The 27041-nt window shown below is 42.8% G+C and overlaps 1 protein-coding gene across 1 annotated transcript in view; it reads left to right on the top strand.

Annotated features, from left to right (window-relative positions):
* The window catches only part of col4a3 (collagen, type IV, alpha 3), a 60941-nt gene that overhangs the window by 7737 nt on the left and 26163 nt on the right, over positions 1–27041 (top strand). The window contains exons 3-36 of the mRNA XM_056374934.1: positions 2369–2458; positions 3652–3696; positions 4040–4084; positions 4531–4593; positions 6004–6057; positions 6208–6234; positions 6779–6853; positions 7088–7150; positions 7246–7281; positions 8641–8688; positions 8880–8954; positions 9228–9272; positions 9380–9442; positions 9527–9571; positions 9864–9917; positions 10012–10053; positions 10252–10333; positions 11103–11138; positions 11363–11527; positions 11637–11729; positions 14106–14201; positions 14445–14515; positions 14905–15093; positions 15210–15378; positions 15460–15552; positions 16338–16442; positions 16539–16633; positions 18231–18381; positions 19190–19303; positions 19447–19614; positions 20317–20406; positions 20518–20652; positions 21232–21330; positions 21496–21585. Of these exons, the coding sequence (XP_056230909.1) occupies positions 2369–2458; positions 3652–3696; positions 4040–4084; positions 4531–4593; positions 6004–6057; positions 6208–6234; positions 6779–6853; positions 7088–7150; positions 7246–7281; positions 8641–8688; positions 8880–8954; positions 9228–9272; positions 9380–9442; positions 9527–9571; positions 9864–9917; positions 10012–10053; positions 10252–10333; positions 11103–11138; positions 11363–11527; positions 11637–11729; positions 14106–14201; positions 14445–14515; positions 14905–15093; positions 15210–15378; positions 15460–15552; positions 16338–16442; positions 16539–16633; positions 18231–18381; positions 19190–19303; positions 19447–19614; positions 20317–20406; positions 20518–20652; positions 21232–21330; positions 21496–21585 (2911 nt within the window). The remainder of the gene's footprint in view (positions 1–2368; positions 2459–3651; positions 3697–4039; positions 4085–4530; positions 4594–6003; positions 6058–6207; positions 6235–6778; positions 6854–7087; positions 7151–7245; positions 7282–8640; positions 8689–8879; positions 8955–9227; positions 9273–9379; positions 9443–9526; positions 9572–9863; positions 9918–10011; positions 10054–10251; positions 10334–11102; positions 11139–11362; positions 11528–11636; positions 11730–14105; positions 14202–14444; positions 14516–14904; positions 15094–15209; positions 15379–15459; positions 15553–16337; positions 16443–16538; positions 16634–18230; positions 18382–19189; positions 19304–19446; positions 19615–20316; positions 20407–20517; positions 20653–21231; positions 21331–21495; positions 21586–27041) is intronic.

The following is a 27041-nucleotide window of genomic DNA, read 5'->3' as shown; positions in this document are numbered from 1 at the left end:
CTTGCATAGTGTCCTTGGCTCTCAGCTCAGATCCACCCCTCGCACTTCCCTATCTCCCCCCTCTCCTCCAAATATGGTTACTGCTGGCTCCTAAAAACCAAGATGCTGACAGCCAAATTGCAGCTCACAAACCAATGAATGACATCATGATGGGTTGCCACTTGGTTTTAACTGAAATCCTCTTGCTTGATCACGATATTATGAGGGAGCATTTCAGCTGTGATTGAGAACATTGTAGTAGTATGTGTGAAAGCTTTTCAGTAGTGTATGTAAAGGTTTCACAGTTCACAGTTATTATTTATTTGAGTTTTCAGATTTGTATGTGAGTGCATACTTTTTTAGTTGTTTGAGTGAAAGTTTTTCAGTAGTGTATGTAAAGCCTTTTTACTTGTATGTGTGTGAGCTTTTCAGTTGTGTATGTGAATGAGTATGGTTTCATATGCATGGTAACTCTCTAAGGCAACACATCACAAGTATAATCATCAGAGTATAACATCAAGTCACTTAAACCTCAGGGATATCAATCTGTCCATTTAGGAAGCACAAGTGCACAAGTGCAATGGAGAGAGACAGCCCCCAAAAAGAGAATGGTTTTGCATGTGGTGGCCACAGACAATTGCTGTAGTTTTGTGTTTTGCCGGTGTCCTTGTCACTACTGGTAGCATGAGGCGGTACCTGCAGCCCAGTCAGGTTGCACAGGTAGTCCAGCTCCTCCAGGATGGCACATCCATACGTGCAGTCGCAAGAAGGTTTGCTGTGTCTCCCAGCACAGTCTCAAGAGCATGGAGGAGATACCAGGAGACCGGCCGTTACATGAGGAGATCTGGACAGGGCTGTAGAAGGGCATCAACCCAGCAGCAGGACCAGTACCTGCTCTGTTGTGCGAGGAGGAACAGGAGGAACACTGCCAGAGCCCTGCAACATGATTTCCAGCAGGCTACTGGTGTGCATGTTTCTGACCAAACTGTCAGAAACAGACTCCATGAGGGTGGCATGAGGGCCCCATGGCCTCTAGTGGGACTTGTGCTAACAACCCAGCACTGTGCAGCTCGACTGGCATTCACCAGAAAACACCAGAATTGGCAGGTCCACCACTGGCAACCTGTTCTCTTCACAGATGACAGCAGGTTCACACTGAGCACATGTGACAGGCGTGAAAGAGTTTGGAGACACCGTGCTGAACATTATGCTGCCTGTAACATCATCCAGCATGGCCGGTTTGGTGGTGGGTCAGTGATGGTCTAGGGAGGCAGATCCTTGGAGGGTCTCACAGACCTCCATGTCATAGCCAACGGTACCCTGTTGATCATTTTGGTTTCCATTGACCGTTGTTATGTAATTTTGTTCATACGATGTACATCAGTAAAGATTTTTTTTAACTATTTTTTGTATATGTATGTATGTATATATTTATATACTGTATATTAATCTGTTATTGGATGTTAACGGTTGGTTACAACTCCAGGTTCAGATTATGAACCTGGAGTTTACTGAATCTGCTGATGTGGGTCTACCAGCTTTTAATGTGGGTCTAGTCAGGTCAAAGGAGGACTTACTGAGAGAAGTGGGGTCAAATGTAGGTCTACTGGGGTCTAATATGGGTCTGAGGTGGATCCACCTGGATTTGGGGGTGTTATGTGGGTCTAATGCAGTTTCATACATTTAATGTTGGTCGAGTGTTTTTGTTGGTATCTGGTGTGAACATGTTTAATCATTACAACTTAAACATATAACAATGAAGCTTTTTAGAGTTTTAAAGTAAGTTAATATTCAGTGACACTGAATTTATTATGTTTTTTAAAAAGGATCCTGATGTTAGTGAGCTGAGGTGAGCTGATGTGAGCTTGTTTCTTCTGTCTCTGCTGTTCACAGTCAGTGGAGTCAGTGGTCAACATAGAAAATATATTTTATTGGACAGACACAATCTTTATATCAGCATTTCTTTTATCGTAATCTTTGCACTGCTGTAAAACGTTGAGCGTCTTCAGATCTGCATTCAGCTGCACTGGAGTCTGAAGTCTTTGTGTCTCTGCTACAGTCTGATGTGACTCAAGTGTGGTTTCTGAGACCACCCAGGTGTGAACTCTGTGATCTCAGGTGTGTTCAGCATCAGAGGAAAGGCTGGTTCCTCTCTGCTGAACATGAAATGTCGTCTGCTCACTCAGACACCTGAGTGCACCTGGACCACAGCCAGGATCTCTGATACACCTGAACTTACCTGAGTTTACCTGAGTTTACTGCCTCTGTGTGGACAGCAGGTCCACTGACTTAGGATCAGTCCTACACCTGACATCACCTGACTGAATTCACCTGAGTTTATCTGGTGGACTGACCCAGGATCTGATGAATCTGTTTTTGTCCCTTTCAGGGTGAACCTGGTTACCGTGGAGAAGATGGACTTCCTGGAATGGTTGGATACCCTGGAAATGAGGGTCACCAGGGGCCACTAGGAGAGAAGGTAATGCCTGATTCTTCTTCTTATTATTATTATTATTATTACTACTACATATTATTATTATTATATTATTATTTCCAGATGAATGACTATACATCTGATTTTGTCTGCAGCTCAAACACAATGGATTTAGATTTGATTTACAGATTTTATTGATTACATATCAGAGGTCAGAGACCAGATTAACCTTCTACAGGGCCCAAAAATTTGTTGTTGGACCCCTACTGGCCCCCAACAGTTTTTGACTGTTGGCCAGACAAAACGAGAAATGTCAATGTTAACTTGAGCTTAATGTTTTGATGGATGATTTCAGAAGATAAGTGCCAGATATATTGATAATGTCCTGTGATGGAATAATAGTAACAACAATGATAATAATAATAATAATAATAATAATAACTATTTATATAGCACCTTTCAAAACAAAGTTAAAAAGTGCAGAAATAATAAAAAAACAGAAATGCAAATAATAAATCCAAAATAAAATAAACTATAAAATCCAAATGTATATAAAATCCAAACTAAAATATACAATAAAAACAACAGTCAATAAAAGGCCATGCGATAAAAGAGAGTCTTAAGTAGAGATTTAAAAGAAGATACAGAGTTAGCCCACCTGAGGTCTGCAGGTAGCAAAGGCCCAGTCACCTTTGAATATATGACCGTACAGAGGTTTTCTGGGTGTTAGTTAAATCACACAGAAAAAAATTGATGTAGTTTGATAAAAACACAACTTTACAAGAAACTATTTTCACAAAGAGAGACTTTGACTGTGTCTTAAATCTTAAGCCGGACTGTGGTACAATGAATTCTGGTAAATTAAGACTTTTTTCAATATCAAAAAAAGGAGGAACGTCATCCAACGGCTTTTTTACTCTTTTTCTTCTCTTTGCTCTCTCATAACAATGTAAGCAAACCAGAAATTATGAGCCATGTTTTCCTGTTCTTTGCGGTTGGGTGCTACTGGTCAGCGCAGGTGTCATTGATTGTTAACATGGTAACATTGGTCTTAGACCTGCGTTAGTCTGGGGGTAAGATGGATAAAGATCATTTTTTTGTCTTAAAATGATGTGTGACTGCTCTCAACTTCTGTATGAACACAACTACACTGACATTTTTAAGCTGTTTGTAAAACCACATGAATTTTAGTCAGAATTCTTCAGTATGATGATTTTTTTCTCTTTTGTTGTCCTCAGGGTGAACAAGGACCAGCAGGAAGTCCAGGACTGAAAGGCTCTCGGGTACGACTGATAATTACGACAATGATGAATTATTAAGATTTTCTTCCTTTATCAAATATCCCAGCGAAACAGTGGTTAAAGTCTGGTGCTTTTATGCTCAATTCTCATTTGAAATCTAAAGTTTATTCCAGCTATGATTCTGTCTCTGACTCTTTTTCAACCTCTTTAACTCTTCAAGTCTGCATTTTCTAAGACTTGAGCATCATGTTGGACACATTTAGCCAGAATTCATCCTGACAAATCTGGTACCTTTAAAAACTTGACTGAAAACAGGCTCAGAGGTGAAAGAAGGAACCAGAAAACATCATCAGTCAGTAACCATCTATCTCTCTGTGTTCTCCAGGGTCTTCCAGGGAAACCAGGTTTCCCAGGACCTCCAGGACTGCCGGTAAGAACATTCACATAGTAACCGTGAACAGACAATAAAGAGAATTTAAACCAGAGGCCCTTTATATATTATGCTACAATACAACACACATCATATCAGTGGTGATCAGAAAGTGTTACATCTTGTCAAATCATTTCCGTGTATTTGAACTGTAAAAAAGTTTGATCTATAGGTGAGTGAAAACTATTGTTTTTACTATGTTTCAGATGATTATACACCAAGGAAAGCATAATTATTTTAAATTCCATTTTTGTATTTTTGTCAATAGATCGCCTAAATCACACTGGTCCTTTAAAGAGCATCAGAAACAAGATCAAATATTCAGATTTAGTCTCAACGCTTTAACAAAGATTTGTACAACTCACAGACAAAAGTTTAGATTAGAAGAAGAAGATATTTTTCAGTGTGATGCATTGAACATTTTATGAATTATTATTGTTTCTCAGGGACTTCCCGGGCACGAAGGACCAATTGGACAATCTGGATTCCCAGGATGCAATGGGACAAAGGTAGAGATCATCGCATTTCAGTTTGAATCCTGACTGACAGGTTTGTGGTAGAAGTATGGAAAGCAGAGAACACAGAGACACAATCTTCTTTAACTTCAGGCAAGGAAAGTTTTGGGCTGGAGTCAAACAGTATGTGCTAATTTAGTTAAAATTCAAAATATTTCTTTATAAATGATCAATTGATCAATTAAAGTCAATAACAACAGATACGTTCAGGTGGTTTCTGCTTTTCTTCCTGTAGAAAGTTTAAGTTTTGTGTTTTCTGTGTTTAATCAAATGACCATAGCAGATCTAGGACCAGATCATATTTTAAGATAAAAACAGTCCCTCCAGAATGTTGCAATTTTGCAATCGCAATAATTAATACAAATTCAACCAATCTCATTTGCATTTGCAATCTGCATTTTTGTCCAATCACCGCAACTTTTCCGCAAATTTGATAAAAAATCATCATAGTTTCCCGTGAGTTGAACCAATCATACCAGTCCCTGTGCAAAACCTTGATGTATGTCACCAAAATAATTTCCTTGTTTCTGGTTTTGAAGCATGTTGTGAAGCTGCAGACATGTGTGACATGAACATCTCAAATTTACCAACAAAAATTACTGTAAATGACTGTGTAAAGCAATTCCCAGATGTTTTATATGAAAGCAGGGTTAAATTGTTTGTACCACGTGCAGCATTGTGGTGGAGTCATAGGTGTAGAGCTGCCGGAGCCGGAGGGCGACAATATGGTACTTTTTTTCTCCTGATGAAATAAAATACCAATAGTTCAGATAATCCAGTTGATGTTTATATAGGTTTTGAACGGGTGAAGATCCAATCATCACTGAAAGTGTGTCATGAAGCAAATTGATAAAAACAAATGAAATGGTCAGAGTTGTCATATTGACATTTGACAATATTGATTGATTTCCAACCATCAATCACGCATCTATTAACACTTAGGAAAACTTTCCACCTTAAAAGTGTCTGATAGCTGTCGGTAGCCTCTGAGCTGCTCAGTGAATTAAATTGTTGATCAGTAAAGATGAAAAGACAGAAAGCATCCTTCCATTCATCATTCATTTGTCATGAATTAATATTTATTTTCTCCCACATCGCAATTTTTAAGAAAAATATGCCACGAGATCAGGTATTTCTAGCCCGCAACAATCACAAGAAAAGCCTGTGAAATTCAAAAATCAATTATTCGCCCAGGCCCAGTTAGTCTTCTTAATCCACAGTAATGATGTTATCTGGCTGTGCAGATCACTACAATGATGATGGACAGGAAGATACACTTGTGTATCATCTGCATAAAGATGCATGGATGAATCTGCAAAGGGGACCTACCTGAGACATACTACACTGACACTGATTGATGCACTGACTGATTGATTGATTGATGTATTGATTGATCTCTTCCAGGGAGATGTTGGATACCCAGGATTCCCTGGGGTTCCAGGGGCTGCTGGCCTTCGAGTAAGTCTTACCTGAACACAGCAAAGATTGGCTGCTGTGAAGACTTCCTGTTTCACCTGTCAGCCATTTAGATTTATCACTGCAGGCTGAAGCTAAGCTAGGATAATTAGCTGTCCTAAAGCTAAAGCTAACTGCGTTGATGTGTTTCAGGGTCGACCTGGACTGCGAGGTACAAAGGTAAGAGAGCACATCTGAACACATTCACATACTGTGATAATAAAACCCTGTATCTCCAGGTCTGCACATATGGTTTTCAGCATTTATTCCATATGTTTTTAATTCTTTCATAAGTATTTTCAGACATTTTATTTGTCAATATAGTCACACAACAGAATTATGTTTGGTGCCTCAGAAACCAACAGTTATAAAATGAAATAAATAATAGTAACAAGAAAATATACTAGAAGACAAAATAAGATAAATAATCGAGAAAAGAAACATAGAAAGATATATAGTCAGATAGAATGTTAAAATGTTGACATAGTGACATCTGTATATATAAATATGTATAAATAAACGAGGACTGGTAGAGGACAGTATAAAGGAGTATTACACAACACAAAGGGGACAGGAAATTTGGGGAGATGAAGGGTGACATGCTACAGGGAACCTCAACTGGACTCAGACTGGGGAAATGGTCACCCCCTCATCTTTGTCTTTCAAAACTCTGTGAGAACAAGCTCCTTCTCTGTTGACTGTTCCTGTTTTGGTTTGGTTTTAGGGAGAGTCACTGGTCTACCCCATCACTCAGGAAATTAAAGGAGCAACAGGACCACAAGGACCAGATGGAGAAAAAGTCAGTGCCAGACATTTTAGAAAAGACAAAATGACAAAACTCTTCTGCAAACATAGCAGACTGTACAGACTGATGGGCGTCAGTACTGCTCACATGACAAAAACTGATCAATTATTATTGCAAATAATGTTTTTTTATTTAAATCCATCCATAGAATGCACCCAGCTGCTCTTTTTCTGATGTTAAAGGCTGAAAAACATTTACACATATTATGATTGGCTGTTTCTGTTTCAGGGGCTAAGGGGAGATCCAGGTCAACTAGGACTAACAGGACCAGCAGGACCCTCTGGAATTCCTGTATGGTTCAAATCCGAGACAAACTTTATTTAAACATCTATAATGAACAGCACTTCCATGAACTGACGTCATCTGTTATTTGTTTTTTTCTTTAGGGAAGGTTGGGGTTGCCGGGATTACAGGGAGAGAAGGTAAGTGTGCTGAGAGACTGAACTGATCTGAGAGCAGCTTCTAGTTGTGTTTGTAGATTTCACCATCATCATCATTTTAGTTTCACTCATCAATAAGCTTCATCACTAGAGATACTCTGACACTATATTTTTCCTTCCTGATACCTGAACTTGTGTATCAGCTGATCCGAAGTTCTGATCGGGTACCAACAGATGTAAACTACTGGCCATATATGGATGTGATATAATTGAAATAAATCTAGGCATAAATAACACTTCCTACACTAGAGCCTTACATACTGAACATGTTGACTTTTTACTGGTGGGACTCTCGAGTGGAACATTTTGCCCAATTGCTAATGTTTTGCTAATGGCTAACACTACACTACAGGACATCACTTATTCGCTACTCTAAAACAGTAGCTACCAGAGGCTGCACAGAGCAACTTCCTGTGTAGGCTACTGTTTTAGGGCAGAGAAGAAGAATTGATATCTGAGAAGTAAGTAAGTAAGTAATTATGAAAGGTATGATTAAATAACGTGGAATCAGATCCTGTATTCACCAATACCCGATCCAGTATTTTAGGCAGCATCAGTGTTTCGGAATCGGAACAAGTCTATTCATAACCAATGTGATAATCCCAGGTCAAAAATAACAATCAAACTCTGCCCTCAGCAGCTGGCAAATGTCGATGTGTTGTTTGATTATAAAGCAGGTCTAGGTTCTATATTAATACTGTGAAAGTATCAAAGCCTCAGTCCACAGGGAAATGCGCACAGCTTGTATTTAGAAATTGCCCTCAGCCATGCCCCAAAACCCACCCACCTGGACCCACCATCCAGCTGTGCAGGATTTCGTTTCTCTGAGTATTTTCCTGAAAACTGATATATTTTTATTAGATCAATCAGAAACAGTCAGCCAATCAGAAGAGAGGCTCAGAGCCTCCTCTTTTCTGATTGGCTCAACGACCTGTTGTTACTAGAGTTCCAGAGAGAAGCCTGAGAGAGGAGATGTAAAACTACACTGAGATGGTTTTTGGTTCTTTAAAACCACAAATGTATCTTCTTATGGATCAACACTTCGGATAGAACACAGGAGAAGAGGAAAATATGGTTGTTACCATGTTCATACAACTTAGTAACTTGTTGACAATTAATATTTAATAATATAAGTTATTATCTTACCTACACCAGGAAATATCTTGTTTGAAAAGTTGGTATCCTGTTTGGGTTTTGAGCCTCTTAATTTTTATTTACCTATCATATCAATAATCAATAATCACATGTGATTGTTGGTTGAATGACCAATGTGCTGTTGGATCATGTAACTTCAGTCTGGGATCATCATCCGGTCCTGATGAGGCTGTGCTTCTGTTTCAGGGTCAGGAGGGACCCAGTCCAGTGATCCCGGGTCCTCGAGGACTGAAGGTGAGCTGGGTCCAGAACTGAACTCATGTGTTAATGATAGAAACAGGGTTGAATGTCATGTCAGCAAAGACAGGAGATAGAACATGGTAATACAAACATCTGTAACCTGTGAAACACCTTTGTAACCTTCATCATCATCATCATCATCCTCACCTTCATCATCATCATCATCAGCTGTGCTTGGTTTTCAGGGTGATCGTGGACCTCCAGGGATTCCAGGACAGAAAGGAATCAAACTGTATGCTGAGGGACCCAAAGAGCTGAAGGTCTGTCTGTCTGTCTGTCTTTCCGTCTGTCTGTTTGTCTGTCTGTCTGTCTGTCTGTCTGTCTGTCTGTCTGTCTGTCTGTCTGTCTGTCTGTCTGTCTGTCTCCTTCTCTATCTGTTTCTCTGTCTGTCTGTCTGTCTTTCTCTCTGTCTCTCTCTCTCTCTCTCTCTCTCTGTCTACGTCTCTGTTTGTCTCTGTCTGTGTCTCTGTCTCTCTCTCTGTCTCTCTCTGTCTGTCTGTCTTCACTGATGTCTGTCTTTCTGTATATTTCAGGGAGAACCAGGTGACTCTGGAGATAAAGGTTGTCTTGGACCTCCTGTAAGTCAAACCTGTCTCACTGACTCAGTCTCATTCACATCAGAAGAGAGAAAACATGTTGATTATTGTTTGGATTGACTGATGTGTGCATTTTGTTTCTCCTCCAGGGTGTGCGGGGGAGACTGGGGGTGAAAGGACAGAAGGGAGAACGAGGTGACCCCGGCTCACTGGTGAGAAAGACTGTTGTGACCTGAAGTTCAGCAGAAACCTGAACCTGTTCATGGTGGTCTTACGTGCTGCTGTGTGTGTTTCAGGGTAAACAGGGGAAGGACGGACTCATCGGAGAGCTGGGATCTCAGGTAACTCACCTGCTGGGCTGAGACTAGATAAGCACTCTGTTACTGGTAACTAACTAGTTCTAATGTTCTCCACCAGCTTGTTGACACACCCTAACATGAAACTCTGTTCTGTAATAAAATGTTTCCCTTCACACACAGCTGCTACAGTCACTCTGAGTCGTAGATCTCCTAAACTTTAGCTACAAATGTTTAAAAGGAGACGAACCGAAACATCTTCAGACAGTCTCTACTGTCGAGTTCATAAACCACTGACAGAAACATCCTGACTGACTGAACCTCTGTGTGTCTGCAGGGTGACCCAGGGGATCGTGGGTACCTTGGTCCTCCAGGTATTGATGGAGCCAGGGTGAGTACTGTATAGTACTGCAGTACCACACTACGTGCTGTTTCAGATCCAAACCTGCTCTGTTTACACAAACTGTGCTCTGTGGTGTTTTCAGGGGGAGAAAGGTGAACTAGGTCCTCCAGGTCAACCAGGAGAGGTGAGTGACGTTTCTTTCTCCGCTGAATAAAGCTGAATGATTGAATGCTGTTTGTTTGTTATTGTTGTTGACTTGAAGCTGTTTGCAGTCAGTTAATGTGTCACTCATGAAGCTAATGAGTTGCAGCGTCACCGACCAACAGACCCAGCAGCAGAAGTCAGTCTCCATGTTCAATATGTGTTCTTGTGTTTGTATCAGATGGTCTGGAATCACAGATTCCTGAAGGGCACCCTTGGTGACCCTGGGCCCCATGGACCCCCAGGAGCCCCTGGAAAACGAGGTATCAAAGAGTCCAATCTGAAGAGTTAAAAACACAGTGGAGGTTCACATCATTTTAAATGTTTACCAGTGTCTGTTCAATCTGTTTGCAAAGTTGGACTCACAACACAGGAACTCAATCAGGTTTAGCTGAAGGTTTGGTACTCAGGTGAGCCATCAGACAGGAGAGTGGAGACAATGAGACACAGGTGCAACACATGAGGGCGGGGCACACAATCACAGAGACGAGAAACACACCAGGGCAGTATGAGGATCTGAAACAAGTGGGAAAAATAAAACAGGAAATACTGTAAACTGGTGCCTCACGTTCAATAACTGTTGTAACAGCTGTATGAAGGAAAAATCAGCTGAAGACAATAAAAATAACACATTCTATGTTTTATAAAATAACTAAAAAGTGCAATGGGACATGAAAATAAAGGTGTTTGCTTGCGGGGGTTATCCCCCACATTGGGCAAGGGTGGGGTACACCCTGGACAGGTTGCCGATTCATCACAGGGCTGATACACAGAGACAAACCACCATTCACACCTACAGGCAATTTGTAGTTAATTAACCTAATGTGCATGTCTTTGGACTCTACAAAATAATAATTAAGATGACCATAATAATGATAATAAGCTAATCAGATAAACTTCACATCTGTTCAAACGCTGATAATTGAAGAATTATGGATTATAGATCACTTCTCTGAACATCTGTACTGAACCACAGTCCTTTCAAAGCCAGAGGTGTGGTAACTCAGAAATGTTCTTCTCTGCTTCTTTTAGGACTCATTGGTTTTCCTGGACTGCAGGGCGAGCCAGGTACACTCCACCTGTTCTCTCTCTCTCTCTCACTTATTGTTATTGAAAATAAAAATCAATAATGATGATAATGATCAGGTTGCACAGTGTTTAGAAATATTTAGGAAATATTTAGGAAATGTAAAAGTATCAATATATGATAAGGAGAAGAACATATTTAATGAGGTGTTTTGTTTCTTCTTTGGTGACAGTAAAATAAAATAGTCTCTTCTTCTTCTCTCAAGGTGTGGCTCCTATTGGGCCACCAGGACCCCAGGGGCAACCTGGTTTGACTGGACCCAAAGGAGAACTAGGAGAGCCAGGGCCTATCATCATCGGGCCCCAAGGACAGACTGGAGTCCCAGGAGGTCAGGGAGCTGAAGGAGAACCAGGAGAACCAGGAATCCCAGGTAATATAAACATTATATATTTAGAAAAACAAAAATTTAGAAAAAAAAAACAAAATATATAAAACATGCATATGTAACACAGACAGACATGTTGTTTTCTGTCTGTCAGACTTCGTGCTAGGAGATGTTGGTCTTCCAGGACCTAAAGGTCCACCAGGCCTGTTGGGACTTCCTGGGACCAGAGGGCAGAATGGACAGACAGGTGAGTGGGTGAGATGAGAGGGGAGTTATGATGATCACATGACATGTTGACAGTATTTGATGAACTGGTCTGGTGATGGTGTTTCTGTAGTCATATGTCCAGTCGGTATTAAAACGCCAATTTTAAATGGAAGTTTTGAATGGGATTTTTAATTAAGACACAAAACTTCTGATATACACACAACTGTTAATACAACACAATCTGTAACAATCAACACGTTTAATTTTAACAACAGAACATAGTTAATCAGAGAGGGAGAGAGAGAGAGAGACATGCTTCACTAAAGCTCTCACAGAAATGACAATTTAAATGTTTTTTGAACTGAGATAAACCTAATACATTTTGGAATTAAAGCTGCAAGCAGCGATGAACGAGCCTTCCCACTCCTGTGCACCTTGGGGGGGCTCGTAGTGCGCCATCTGAAGTGGTCGCACATTGTAACGACAAATTAACAGCAAAATATCTCACTTTCTGTTGGGTTTAGGGTATGGGTTGTACTTATTTTATTTTTTTGTAGGTTTTGACATGGTACATGTGCCTACCAAGTTTTGTGCATGTCGGTGAAACTCTGTGCGATTTATGCAACAATAGGTGGTGCTATCGAGCCATTTTGCCACACCCATGGGCGGGATCTATGAAATACGTAAATTTACACCAGGCCTGACGAGTGTGCAAAGCTACAAGAGTCTGGGAAAGGCCTCAAAAAGTCTGTTCATTAGTAAGAATAATAATAAACACCACAGTTACAGGGTCCTCGCACCCTTTGGAGCTTAGGCCCTAATAATCTAAACTTAAAAATAGGACAACAGTAAGAGTTTTTGGAATAAATACATTTGGAAGAAATGCATAGTCACTGAGAAGCTAACTTGGCTAATGTGACAGCTAATCTGACCAAAGAAGTGCGGGAAAGTGCGGGAAAGCTCCAAAGGACTGGACACCAAACTGTAAAACAGCTCTTCTTTCACTCATATAAAACTGTATAGTAGTAAGGCAAGCACCGTCATATTTCCAAATATCCTATAAAAACATTCTTCAAGATATACAAAGGGTAGTCTTATGCTAACTTCAAGCTAAGTAGCTAAGTAGCCTGCTACGTAGCAGTAGCAGAGGGAGCAACATGTTTAAAAATAATCTAAAAAAGTCTCCCTGGGGTTTAAAACTTAAACTCAAAATAAGACCCATTGTGGTGAGAGAGTGACACTACAGAATAAAACCAAAATAATTTTTTTTTTAAACTTTCAAAAAATTTCAGGCTGATAAAAGTGTTTTTATCTCCAAAATAAAAGCACCGTTCTGGTTCCACTGTTCAGGAATTCCATCTGTATTACCACTATTTATTGCATGCTTTATTTTGATAGGTAAGGCCTCAACAGACTCAGAAATTTTTTATGCTCTTTAAATTGTGACCCTGTGTATTCAGATACTAGATATGAATATTTCAGAAATCACAACTATAAAATGTCTCAACCTAAATACTGTGGTGGCATCATGTTTAACCAGTACCATACCATAAGTATGTAATACATATACTGTATAATATATAATATAATAAAGTATCTAATAATTGTTAATGAATCTGAAGGAGAACATCAGAGATGTTCATTTCAAAGTTAATTTATTAATTCATATACAGTATATTTTTGAAGAAGGAGTTGAACCACAAATGGTCCAGACGTGGGCCAGGATACACCAGGAACAAATGATATAGATGAACATTACAATAGAAACATCAGGGCAGAGACATTAATCACATTTTAACAGTAGTATGCATGTATTCCCTCCAAGCACAGGCAGACACAAGTGGTTTTCTTGCTACTGATGTATTTGATGTATTAAAATCCACCATGAAAACTAAACACAGTAAAAGCATATTAGGTCAACAACACTTAATGACAATAATATAAGGCAAAACAATCAAATACCACATTGGCTGCATGCTAGGTTAAAGGGAATAAGCTTCATGTCTGGTCTTCCTTACTTCCAATGTAGTCAAAAAGTCTTATTTATGAGAGAGCAGTCCAACGGAATTTCCTGCGCAACTTAGAGCCTTCAAAATCAAAGCACGATTTCTTATTTTAAAGTAAACAAAATACAAATGACAAATGGATCCCAAATAAATGACAAAGAATGAAATTGGTCTTATAAAAGTGTAAATATTATCATGTTACACTGTAGTTTGTTTGTTTTTTACATACACATGCGTATTTACAACACTATCATAAGATAAAGTACAGTTTAGTGTGATACACTTTGATATTGGTATGTCTTGGATAATTGATTGATTGATTGATTGATTGATTGATTGATTGATTGGATGGTTGGTTGGTTGGTTGGTTGGTTGGTTGATTGACTGATTGGTGTTTGATTAATTGACAGGTGAGAAGGGTGAAATGTGCTCGGTCTGTCCTGTTGTTTCTGCCGCACCTGGACCTCCAGGTAAACCAGGAGAACCAGGTGAAAACGGGCTGCTAGGTAAGAACTTGCCTGATGTAATGATTGTAACTATCCTATGATTAACAGTTAGTCAGCAGCCCTATGTTCTATAATAAAGCTCTGTTATATACTAAAGTAAATGTTGTTAGTTTTTGAATTTCAATTGTTATTTAATGAACACAGTGTGAGAATAATGTAACTGACCACAACCAGCAGAGAGCAGGATCTAGATTCAGATTCAGTGTAAACCTGTCGGTCTATGTGATGTCATTCTGTTTCCAGGTTCAGATGGTTTTCAAGGACCCAAAGGTTACACAGGGGTCAGAGGTATCAGAGGACCACCTGGTCAACAGGTGAGCTCACCTGCTGAAACTCTCTGACGGTCACACATGTTACATGTTCAGAGATGGTCTGTGTGTTTGTCAGCTTCTCGGAGCCTGTGAAATATTTTACATTTCAGTCACTTTATCACAAACTGTTCTACAGTTACATACAGTTAGTAAATGCTCTGCTCTCAATGAATCTGAGCAATGACCAGGTGTCTAGTGAGAGAGCTAATCCCAAAGGCAAAATGACGGAACATATTACAAAACCCAAAACCACAGAGCTGCTGTGATCCTCCATCCTCAGTCTATGAAATAAGCATGTTTGAGGCAATAAACAAGTAAACAACAGATTAATAAGGTTTGTTATTCTTACACTGATAACAAATAAACAACAAACATGTGTCTGCTGTCTTGAGGGCCCCTTTGGTTTCCCTGGTATCCCGGGGCAACCAGGACCTGTTGGTGACCCGGGGGTCATGGAGAGAGTGGGGCAGAAGGGTGAAGAAGGACTCCTGGGGGAGCCAGGACCACCAGGTCTTGAGGGGGCAGACGGACTTCAAGGAGTACCAGGACTGAAAGGTGTTCCGGGACAGAAAGGAAACCCTGTGAGTGTAGTATTCATCCTCTGTCCAGTCCAGACCAGGTCTGAGAGGGGGTCAGTCTGTCGCTGGATCACAGACTGAACTTTGACTTCATGGTTCTTCTTGTTGTGTCTCTCCAGGGGCCTCCAGGACTGAAAGGTGACAGGGGCCCAATCGGGGACACTGGTCCTAGAGGACTGATAGGACAGAGGGGACCTCCAGGACCTTCAGGTATTGGCGCTCCAGGACCTCCGGGACCTCAAGGCAATGTGGGAGTCCTGGGACAGCGAGGAAGTCCTGGAAAACCAGGTGAGAGTGTCCAGGTGTAGACGGGACTGGAGAGGGGTGGGGACCTGAGCTAACAGCCGGTCTGTCTGCATGTTGTTTCAGGTGAAAAGGGTGCTCCAGGTAAAACTGAAACAAACCCAGGAGAACCAGGACAGAAAGGAGAGAAAGGTTTATCTGGAAACCCAGGACCTGAAGGTAAGACAGGTTTTTCTCCTGGAGTGTTCATTTTAGAAACAGGTGAATTTTATTTTAAATTCAAAATCTGAGAAAATCAAGTCATAAAAGCCAAGGGCCATACAAGATTACCATACAGGCAAACTAGGATAACACCTCAGAAGAGCCCCAGTACTGCAAGGGCCCCTCAGAGGCTCCATCCTCACAGTGTGCTGAATGTTTTTTTGGAAATATTTGTGACTGAAGAGCAAACATTGTACTTCAACTAACATTAATAACGTTACTAACATTTAGAACTGGTAAAAGGAACCTTATTGTAAAGTGTAAAACACATAATCATTTATTAATGAGTTACTATAAGGCTTCTTTTACCAGTTATAAATGGTAGTAACTCATTAGTAAGATTAATGAGTAGTACATATTAACTTGATCTTGCCAAATAGTAAGCCTGAATCAGTGTATGAAAACTGTGTTATAACTTGTTTATGATTGTTTATTTATGATTTTGATTTATAATTCTAATCTCACCTGGTGACTATCAGTCTGAGGCACCGGGAACTAGAACAAAAAGTATGACAACTCTTCTCTTGTAGATGCACCAATGAAAGTTGAACTCAGCACTCAGAGACCAGGAAACACTGACTGACAGATTACTAAACTGATTTTTTCCCTAAATTAATCTGAGGGTTGATCTGTAGAAATATCCACTGATGAACCTGTTGTATCGGTTTTATCTGCAGGTTCTCTCTCAGTTCTATCTTTGCACATTTACCTGCTGACTCACCTGTGTGTTCTGCTGCTCTCAGGTGGGACAGGACCTCCAGGTGCTCCAGGATCTGTTGGTCCAATTGGAGAAAAAGGAGATAAAGGATTCTCTGTGCAGGGCCCCCCAGGCTTCCCAGGGGTGAAAGGTCAGTTTAGGAACCGTGGTGAAGACAACAGTTCACATCAATGGAAAATGATAAATAACAACAACAACAAAAAAAACTATTTGTGTTCATCTTTAGGACTCAAAGGCTTTCCAGGAGCACCCGGTTTATCAAGTTTTGGTATCAAGGGACGAGCAGGGCCATCGGGCCCCCCAGGGATGCCGGGTCCAAAGGTAGTGTGGACTCATACAAACAGGAAGCCCAGTTTGATCTCAGTAACCAACCAGAATGCAGAGTTTCATCATCCTGCAGGGATTTTCATCACATACATGAGCTGAGGTCCTTAAATACACAAACAAAACTATGAACAAAACAAAAGAGAAAAGGTGATTTCACTTAATCACACTAATCTGACCTGCTGCCCCTAATCTGAGTCAGTTTAAGTGACTAAAGCTTGTTTGGTTGGTTTTAGGAAACCAGTTTAACACAAAAAGAGGTTTTATTAAGTAGATTATATCATCTTCAGCACTTCACCTGAGTCAACCTACATGTGAATCCCAGGTTGAGCCAATCACTTACAATCATAGGTGTAGTGCTGCCGGAGTGCACCAGAACGACAGTTCATATAATCCGGTTGAAATATACATTTTTAAGAGCTTGAGGATCCAATCATCACTAAAGCATATGTCATGTAGAGGGCTAATAAAATCAAATTAAATGATCAAAGTCTTCATATTGACATGTACAAGGTATATTGATTAATTGACGTGCATGCATTGAGTCATGGTACGGTAGCCTCTGAGCTGCTCGGTGAATTAAATGGTTAGTTAGTAAAGATGAAGAGACAGAAAACATCCTTTCATACATCGTTCACTCTTCTGACACTTTCTTTATCTGTAATGCTTTTACACAGAAACATGACAGAGTCAGTCTGTTCCAGTTGGACAACTTGTGCTGCTGGAGATGAAAGCTAGCTTAGCTACATTTTCATAGTCTAGTCTGTTAGCTAAGCTACGCTTTCATATTCGAGCCTGTTAGCTTAGCTTTACCTCTGCCTACACTGCAGCTTCCAATGTGTTTCCAATGTGGCTTCATTTACTGACACAAGTCAGTAAATGAAATCATTCAAAACACAAACTACTTGAGTTCATTTACCTCCTGCTTAATGCTACGCTAATTACAACGTTCAACATCCATGGTATGGTCTAATATCACTGAGCTGGATGTTTGTCTGATGCTGCGGCATATTTTCAGCATGATCAAACAGTTTGTTAAGTCAGTCTAACATCTGATCATGTGATCAGGTTGACTGATGTATGTAAACTTGTCATGATGTGCATGCACGCATGCATATCTGCACTCTGGTACTTGAACAAATAGCGCTACACCTCTGGTTTTTATATTATGTACCCATCAATGACAGCAGTGATATCAATTCCATCAATTCCATATCAGTCACTGCAATCAATAATCAATATAGTGAGGTAGTAAATAGAATGATTACACCTAAGACCAATTGAAAACATGCTACAATAGGGGTGTGCTGTGTCCAAGTATGTTTGGTTTTCAGATTCTGCTGTATTCATTAGTTCCAAGTCAGAGATATCAGAGCTTTTTTTCATTATTGTAATAATAATAATAATAATAATACATTTTATTTAAAGGCGCCTTTCTTGGCACTCAAGGACACCGTACACCCATATGACATGAATGCTTCATAAGAACATCACACTTCCTGCTTCCTGTGATCTTGTTGAAGTCACGTTAAGCAGTGTGAATGTCGTCATCTGTTCTACTGTTTTTCTGTTCTGCTGGTCTCTGTGGTCACAGGGGGACAAGGGAATGGGTTTCCCGGGCCAGCAGGGTCAGTCAGGCCCTCAGGGAGAAGACGGTTCTGTGGGGCCCCAAGGAATCCCCGGGACCCAAGGAGTAGATGGAGTTCCAGGACGTCCAGGACAAGATGGACCACCAGGACCCAATGGTAGCTCATTCAAAGATCTGAAACCAATATTAAAATCTTAAAATCAATCCTAGAACTAACTGATTTCAAACCATATATGTGCTCTTCTTCTGGTCCGTGTCATCTGGTTTGTTGCTTTGTTTGGTAGAAGACAGAGAAGAGGATTACAATATTCGAGCCTACCAGTGATAAACACGTGCAAAAGTTGATCAATGGTGGCCTAGGACAGAAACAACTGTACTCTAAGGATGTAGCTATTGAAACTTAAAATAGTTGAGTATCATCCCTGTAAAACTGGTGTCATGTCTTCTAATGATGCTACCGCTTATAAAGGCTGAAAAAGACTGGGCCTATGATTGAGCCTTGTGGTACAGGACAGCTGATGTTATGTTTCTGAAAGGAGTGTTTATTGAGGGAAACAAAACATTCTCTATATCTGAGGTAATAAAACACCCCTTCAGAACAGTATTAGAGGAGCCCTCACATTTATGTAGTCAACTTTCTCTAAAAATTTTGCCTAAAAATGGAGGATGAGAAATTGGTCTAAAATTGCTGAAAACCATGAGTCAATTGTTTTATTAAGGAGGACTTTCACCATAGCAGTCTTAAGTGGTGGAGAAACAATAGTAATAATAGCTACAGCAACCTGATTAGCTCAAACTGTAAACTAACTACTCCAGACTTAATGAGCAGACCCCTTCATCTAAAGGTCGAGTTCAGTTTAAATATTCCCAAACCCAAAACTGAGTCTGATTCAAAAGGACTGACAAACACAGGTTTTAAAACATGCTAACTGAACTGAAGTGAACTAAACTGGAGTGTCTCTCAGGTCATAGTGGTCTGGATGGTGTACCCGGCCCTGTTGGTATTGTGGGACTCTGTTTAGCGGGAGCTCCTGGACCTGACGGAGAGCAAGGACGGATGGGCGTTATTGGATTCACAGGTACCAACTGTGCAGGATCCTCAGAGGGAGAGTATTCCTTTAAATGCATGAACCATCCTCTGAGATCTGTCTGTAGGACTGGGTACAATAAACTAAATCCACATGAGAGAACCCACCTATCACTCAGCTCTCCTGTTTCGCAGGAGCCCGCGGCTCAAAGGGGGTGCAGGGTGATCCTGGGTTGCTGGGCTTGGGAGCTATTGGACGTCAAGGACCATACGGGGCACCAGGGTTTAATGGACCTCCAGGGCCAGTAGGAGTAGGAGGACTGAAGGGCCTGAAAGGGACCAATGGGGAGCCAGGAAGCCCAGGTAAGGAGGCACGACATTAATATTTCTGCTTAGTTTTGATACACAGAAGTCACATTTATTTTAGTCCGGTTGTTTGTCAGTGAAAACTGCTGAAAAATATTCTTTGATGAAAGTTTTTTCAGAACTAAAAGGAAAGGAAAACTGGATGGACTGTGAAATTAACAACAATGACGAAATGTACTACATTTTTCATCAACAAATTCAAACTATAATATAAAAGATGGATGGCGAATGAAGTAATTTCCATCTTAATGCCTCCTAAAAATTTTTTCAGATGCATTGGTCTATAGAGTCTCTCACTGTAGCTTCTGACTGGTAAAACAGGTTCCTCCACCAGCAAATAACATTGCTTCCTCTTCTTCAAGTTGATTTATCTGTTTGACTTGTTGCACTGCCCTTAGTGAGTGTTAAAGTTAGCTAATGTTTCCAGGTCTTGGAATTGAATTTGAAACAGATTTATGAACTGAATTCATCTACAGTCCACTGAGGATTAGACAAGAAGCAGCAACAGCAGATACCTCTGAAAGGCTAAGCTAATGTAACACAATCAGGTGCTGTGGACGAGTTTTTCCTTCAAAGACTACAACTAAATTAGGAGCCAAATTAACATTTGTGTACGCTCAGCTTCTCAGGACAAGTTGTGATTGTAAATCACTGCAGTGTCCTTACAAGGATGGTAACATCAACATGTGTGTGCTTTAGGTACCAGAGGGGACATGGGTCCTCCAGGACCTCTTGGGCGTCCAGGAGATGATGGAAAACCAGGAGAGACAGGACAACCAGGACCAAAAGGTTTAATCAATCAATCAATCAATCAATCAATCAATCAATCAATCAATCAGTCAGTCAATTAATCAGTTAGTCAACTGTGTCTCATTGTAACCGTCTCTGTCCTACTCTCAGGTCAGATGGGAGTAGACGGTGTCAGTGGTTCTCAGGGGCCTCCTGGGCCTCAAGGGGACAGAGGGGAGCCTGGACCAAAAGGAATCCAAACTTTTGTTGAGGTGTACGGAGATCCTGGAGACCCTGGAGACACTGGTACCTGATTCTATTATTTTCCATTAAGTTCTCTTCATAGTTCCTCAGGGTTTTTATTCTGGGCCCCATTTTACAGTCAGTATACACTATACACTCTATACTTGAACTTTGTCTGTTTCATATTAAACTACACCCGGCAGCTGGTTAGCTTAGCTAAGCATAAAGACTGGAAACAGGAGGAAACTAGCTTACTGTTTAACATGTTATATGTAGTTTCTTTAACCAATAAAAAAATACATTGTGGTTTTACAGGGGTTGTATGTCAGATGTTTTCTAAGCAGTAACTTCCTGGAGTCTGGCACATAGGCAAGAAGAACTATCCGACACATAAATACCATAACCTGACAAGAACAAGCCTAAACAGCAACGATTCAAGAATCACTATAAATATAATTCAGACATTCGGATACAAACCATTCATGTGAACACGTGAAGAGGTACTGACACTCATCAGACAGTGTGGGGTTGCATCAGATATAAAATGAAACAATCAATACGTCAGATGATCATAAAAATTCTACAGGTGTGTTGGTCTACCTGTCTCTGAACCTGTCTGCCTGCTTCCTGTCTCACCCTTAGGGCCCATAGGTTTCACTGGTACTAAAGGAGAGAAGGGCCTCCCAGGACCTCAGGGTTCTGACGGCACCAATGGCATACCTGGAAACGCTGGTCCACCAGGTGAACACAGCTACCTGAAAACACTGTTTATTTGGATGATTATGAGCTCAGTAGGAGCTACAGAAGCCATAAGAGGACACATCGCCTATTTGTGTTGCATTGTGTTTTTATGTTTTGCATGACCATCAGATTCTAATCTGACTGATAAATGTGTTTGTGTCTCAGGACTTCCTGGAGACCCTGGCAGAGATGGGCAGAAAGGTCCACCTGGTCCCTCTGGTCTCCCTGGTAACCCAGGAGATATGGGGCAGCCAGGTAACCCCCACATCCCCAATTTTTTTTCTCTAGATGAAAAAAAAATCTACAGTTCACCTAATCCGGTTGATATTTATATATATTTTAATTACTTGACAATTAACACTTAAGTGTCTATCATGAAGAGAGCTAATAAAAACAAATTAAATCGTCAAAGTCATGTTGACATTTAAGGTGTATTGATTGATTTCCAAACATCAATCACACATCAAGTAACACTCAAGAAAACATTCCACCTTAAAAGCTGTTGGTAGCCTCTGAGCTGCTCAGTGAATTAAATTGTTAATTAGTAAAGATGAAAAGACAGAAAACATCCTTTCATTCATCATTCACTTGTGATGAAACTGTTTCATATGCAGAAATCATGGGGTAGGTAAGGGGGCTCTCCGTTATAAATTCATAAATTCATGAAGTCATTACTCACTGGTACAAGTTGCCTTTGATTTTTAATGAATTATACAAAAAAAGGTAGCGACAATTTTTGCAATTTTTGTTTTCTCCCACAGTTTCATTGAAAAAAAACCATCTAAAATCATCACAAAATGCATCGCAATTTTTTTTTTTGACGGAATTTTTATTAACGGTACGATATACATATTTTCACACAATTACTTTCTTTTTCCCTTTACAGCTGTGCATAGCCTTTAAACATATTATAGTAGTAGTAAGTATTAAGTAAGTATTAAGCAAAAATAATAAAAAAGGCATACATTTCCATATATATAGATATATATATACATACATATATCCATGCATACACACTTCACTCACATATATAAAACATACCCATCAATGAGACAAAGAAAAAGAAAATTATCCACTCACACACGATATACACACCAGATATAATAGCTTAGATAAAATACAGGTGGAATATTTAGTCTTGAGAGAGAGACAGAATGTGATGTGCGCATGCCATGCGGTGCATGCACAGAAAGTGTAATTAGGTAAAATTTAAGCAGGAGAGCTAGGCAACATAGTATAATGAACCTCATTAAATTAATAAAGTCATGACAGGACTCCATCGTTTAGTAATAGTGGAATTTTGGTGCCTTAATGAATATGTTATTTGCTCCATCTGAAGATCCCATACTTTTTGGATCCATATATTATATACTGTATGGGTGGATCGAGTTTCAACGATCTAATGGTTATACATTTCAATGCTGCTGTCAGCAATATATTTAAAAGGTATTTCTCTGCCTTCCTGTCCAGACACTTATGTATTATTCCCAATTGTCACAGCCTGCTATGCCGATTTCTCACTCTCCACTCTGCCACACCTCCTAATCAGCTTCACTGTCTTCACCTGTTGCCCCCAGCTGCAGTCGATCCCCAATCAGACCAATATATATACATCCCCGGTTCACTCGCTCCTTGCCAGATTGTTCTCAGCGTCATGCTTGCCTTTCCAGCGATTATCCCCGGACTGACTTCCTGTTTTTGACTCTGCTTGCCCCTGACCATCCTGCCTCGTCTCTGCCCCGGGACCTTAGCCTTCTGTCCCCGACCACGAGTTCTGCCTGTGCGATTCCTGGTTCCCGTCTGCTCGTCCCTGTGGCTGTTTGGCATTTTCCAGCCCCATCATCGACTCCTCATACCCACCTGTGTGTGTTCTCTCTGCTGGTATTTCAATAAAGGTCATTTCCAACTATCCATCTGTTTGGTTATGCTGCACGTGGGTCCTATCACACCCCGTTACAGTAAGATCTGGCCAGTCATGGACCCAGCACACACCTCCTCAGCACCGAATCGCTTCGAGAGGATTGAGAGCGCCCTCCAGCAGCATGAAGCCATGATTGTCACCTCACAAGCTGAAGCAAGACGTTCAGCAGCAGTCCATGAGCAGGCGCTAACAGCCTTAGCCGCCCAGATGCAGCAGCTAACGACCGCCTTGAACCGGGCTCCTGTTCCGGATCCTTCCCCAGCTCCACCGACTCCTGCACCCTCACTATCCAGTGACTTCCCGGAGCCCCGGGTGGGAACCCCAGAAAGATATGCGGGGGACCTTGAGACTTGTGGTCCATTCCTGACAAACTGTTCCCTTTTGTTCTCTCTGCAACCCCGCACATTTGATTATGAGGAGGCTAAGGTAGCCTGCACTATCAACCACCTGACCGGAAGGGCTTGTCTCTGGGGAACCGCTGAGTGGGAGAGACAGACTACAGCCTGCACCTCCTTTCAGCTCTTCTCCAGGGAGCTCTGCAAGGTTTTCGGCATGGGGGTCTGATAAGCATGCGTCAGGGCAACCGGAAAGTGGCTGACTTTTCCATAGACTTTCGCACCAAGGCTCGCCAGAGTGATTGGAATTCTGCAGCGCTGTGCAAAGCTTTTCTTCACGGATTAGCTGAATATATTAAAGATGAACAGGTGCCTCACGACCTCCCGTCTACGCTGGATGGGTTGATCGCGCTGGCGACGAGATTGGACCTTCGGATCCAGGCATGGAAACAAGAAACGAGGCTGAGTGGTCCGACTCATTCCCCATCTGCTACTCCTCGGGTCTCCTTCTCCTCCATCAGCTCCAGCGCCTCGGCAGGGTCGCTTTCCGGAGGTCCTGAGCCCATGCAACCCTGACGGGCCCCAGACCTTCTCCACCTTCATCGACTCCGGAGCTGATGCCAGTATCATCGACGAGGCTCGGCCGTGTTCCTCTGCCTCACCCAGTTCCTGCCAGCACCCTTGACAGACACCTCCTGGGAACCGTCACCCACCAGACCACTCAGGTTCACGTTCTCATCTCCGGAAACCACCATGAGACAGTTCAGTTCCATATCCTCAACTCTCCACACATTCCCCTGATTCTGGGTTACCCATGGCTTCGTCGGCACAATCCCCACATAGACTGGACTACTGGGGCCATACGGGGGTGGAGCTCATCTTGTCTTCTGTTTTGCCTGAAACAAGCAGCCTCACCTCCATTCTCGCCACCACCCAGCACCGTTCCAGACGTGACTGGGGTTCCCTCGGGGTATCACGACTTCTGAGAGGTCTTCAACAAGGCCAAAGCCACGTCTCTGCCTCCTCACCGGCCCTACAACTGTGCCATTGACCTCCTGCCCGGCATGTCCCCTCCCAAGGGACGTCTGTACTCCCTGTCAGCCCCTGAAAGAAAGGCCATGGAGACATACATTTAATGAATCCCTGGCAGCCGGCATCATCCGTCCCTCTTCTTCCCCTGCGGGGGCAGGATTCTTCTTTGTGGAGAAGAAGGACGAGACCCTGTATAGACTATCGGGGGTTGAATGACATCACTGTTAAGAACCGCTACCTCCGCAATGCTTATCATCTGGTCCGGATCTGAGAAGGCGATGAATGGAAGACGGCCTTCAACGCACCCACTGGTCATTACGAGTATCGCGTCATGCCCTTTGGTTTAGCCAACGCCCCGGCCGTATTCCAAGCCTTGGTGAACGACGTGCTGAGGGACGTGTTGAACCGCTACGTTTTCGTCTACCTAGATGACATCCTCATCTTCTCAAAGTCCCGCAAAGAGTACATCCACCATGTACAGACAGTCCTGCAACGGCTCCTCAAAAACTCACTCTTTGTTAAGGCCAGGAAGTGTGAGTTCCACGCCTCCACCGTTTCCTTCCTGGGGTACATTGTGGCTGAAGACAGCATACGGATGGATCCGGCGAAGGTATCAGCGGTCACCTCCTGGTCCGTCCCTGACTCCCGTAAGCAACTGCAACGTTTCCTGGGATTTGCCAATTTTTACAGCTGCTTCATCCGACAATACAGCAGCATCGCCGCCCCCTCACTGCCCTTACCTCCTCCATGATGCCCTTCAGGTGGAACCCTTCCGCCGAGGAGGCTTTCCTCACCCTCAAGGCCCGGTTCACATCGGCCCCCATCCTTCAAGTACCAGATCCCGAGCGACAGTTTGTTGTGGAGGTGGACGCCTCCGACGTGGGAGTGGGGGCCTGTCCTATCCCAGCGTGCAACCTCGGACCAGAAAATTCACCCCTGCGCCTTTTTCTCTCGGCATCTGTCCCCTGCCGAGAGAAATTATGACATCGGCAACCGGGAGCTCCTGGCTGTCAAGCTAGCATTAGACGAGTGGCGGCACTGGCTTGAGGGGACCAAGCAACCTTTTCTGGTATGGACTGACCATAAGAACCTTGAGTACATCCGTACAGCCAAGAGACGTCCCGTCTGGCCCGGTGATCCCTTTTCTTCACCCGCTTCAACTTCTCCCTCTCCTATCGTCCTGCGTCTCACAATGTCAAGCCTGACGCCTTGTCACGCCAGTTCCAGGGAGAAACAGACTCTTCCTCGGGGCCCGACCTGATCCTCCCTACTCCCTGTGTTGTCACCACCCTTACCTGGGAAATCGAGGAGAGGGTGAGGTCCGCCACCGAGGGTCAGCCTGGACCCAGCGCTTGCCCCCCGAACCCCGTTTGTTCCTCTAGCCCTGAGGTCCGAGGTGCTTCACTGGGTCCATACCTCCAAGCTCACCTGTCATCCTGTGATCCGGAGAACGCGAGATGTCCTCCGCCAACGGTTCTGGTGGGCCACCCTGGAGGAGGAGACAAGGGAATTTGTGAATGCTTGCCGTGTCTGCAATCAGCACAAGCCCTCGCATCAGGCTCCATCTGGTCCCTGCCAGTGCCTCATCGCCCATGGTCTCACATCTCTCTGGACTTCGTCACTGGTATGCCCCCGTCAGATGGCAACACAGTTATCCTCATGGTGGTGGACAGGTTCAGCAAGATGGCCCACTTTGTGCTCCTGGCCAAACTGCCATCAGCCAAGGAAACTGGTCCTGCTCCACGTCTTCTGCCTGCATGGTCTCCCTGTCGATGTGGTGTCCAACTGGGGGCCCCAGTTCTCCTTGGTTTTTTGGAGGGAGTTTTGCAGTCTGATGGGAGCCACTGCCAGTCTCTCCTCAAGGTTCCATCCCCAGTCTAACGGGCAGACTGAGCGGAAGAACCAGGAGATGGAGCCGGCCCCTCGCTGCATGGTCTCCCGGAATCCGTCCTCCTGGTTGCAGCAGCTCCTGTGGGTGGAGTACGCCCATAACTCCCTCACCAGCTCTGCCACGGGCCTCTCGCCCTTCCAAGGTGCCTATGGCTACCAGCCACCGCTCTTCCCAGCCTTAGAGAAGGAGGTTTCCTGTCCATTGGTGAAAGCCTTCGTCCGCCACTGTCGCCGAACCTGGGTCCAGGCACGCACTGCCCTCAAGCGCTCCGTAAGTTGCTACACTGCCTCGGCCAACCGGCGACGCTCTCTTGCTCCGGCCTACCAGGTTGGCCAGCAGGTGTGGCTCTCCACCCGGGACCTACCCCTCCGGGTGGAATCCAAGAAGCTGGCTCCCAGGTTCATCGGCCCATTCCCCATCCAGAGGGTCATCAGTCCGACCGCAGTGAGACTGAGGCTCCCGCACACCATGCGCGTCCATCACACCTTCCATGTGTCCAGAGTGAGGCCGGTCAGAGAGAGTCCGTTGGTGC

This window comes from Seriola aureovittata, chromosome 4, assembly GCF_021018895.1.
Source record: "Seriola aureovittata isolate HTS-2021-v1 ecotype China chromosome 4, ASM2101889v1, whole genome shotgun sequence".
NCBI lineage: Eukaryota > Metazoa > Chordata > Actinopteri > Carangiformes > Carangidae > Seriola > Seriola aureovittata.
This window is presented reverse-complemented; position numbering and strand designations above follow the sequence as displayed.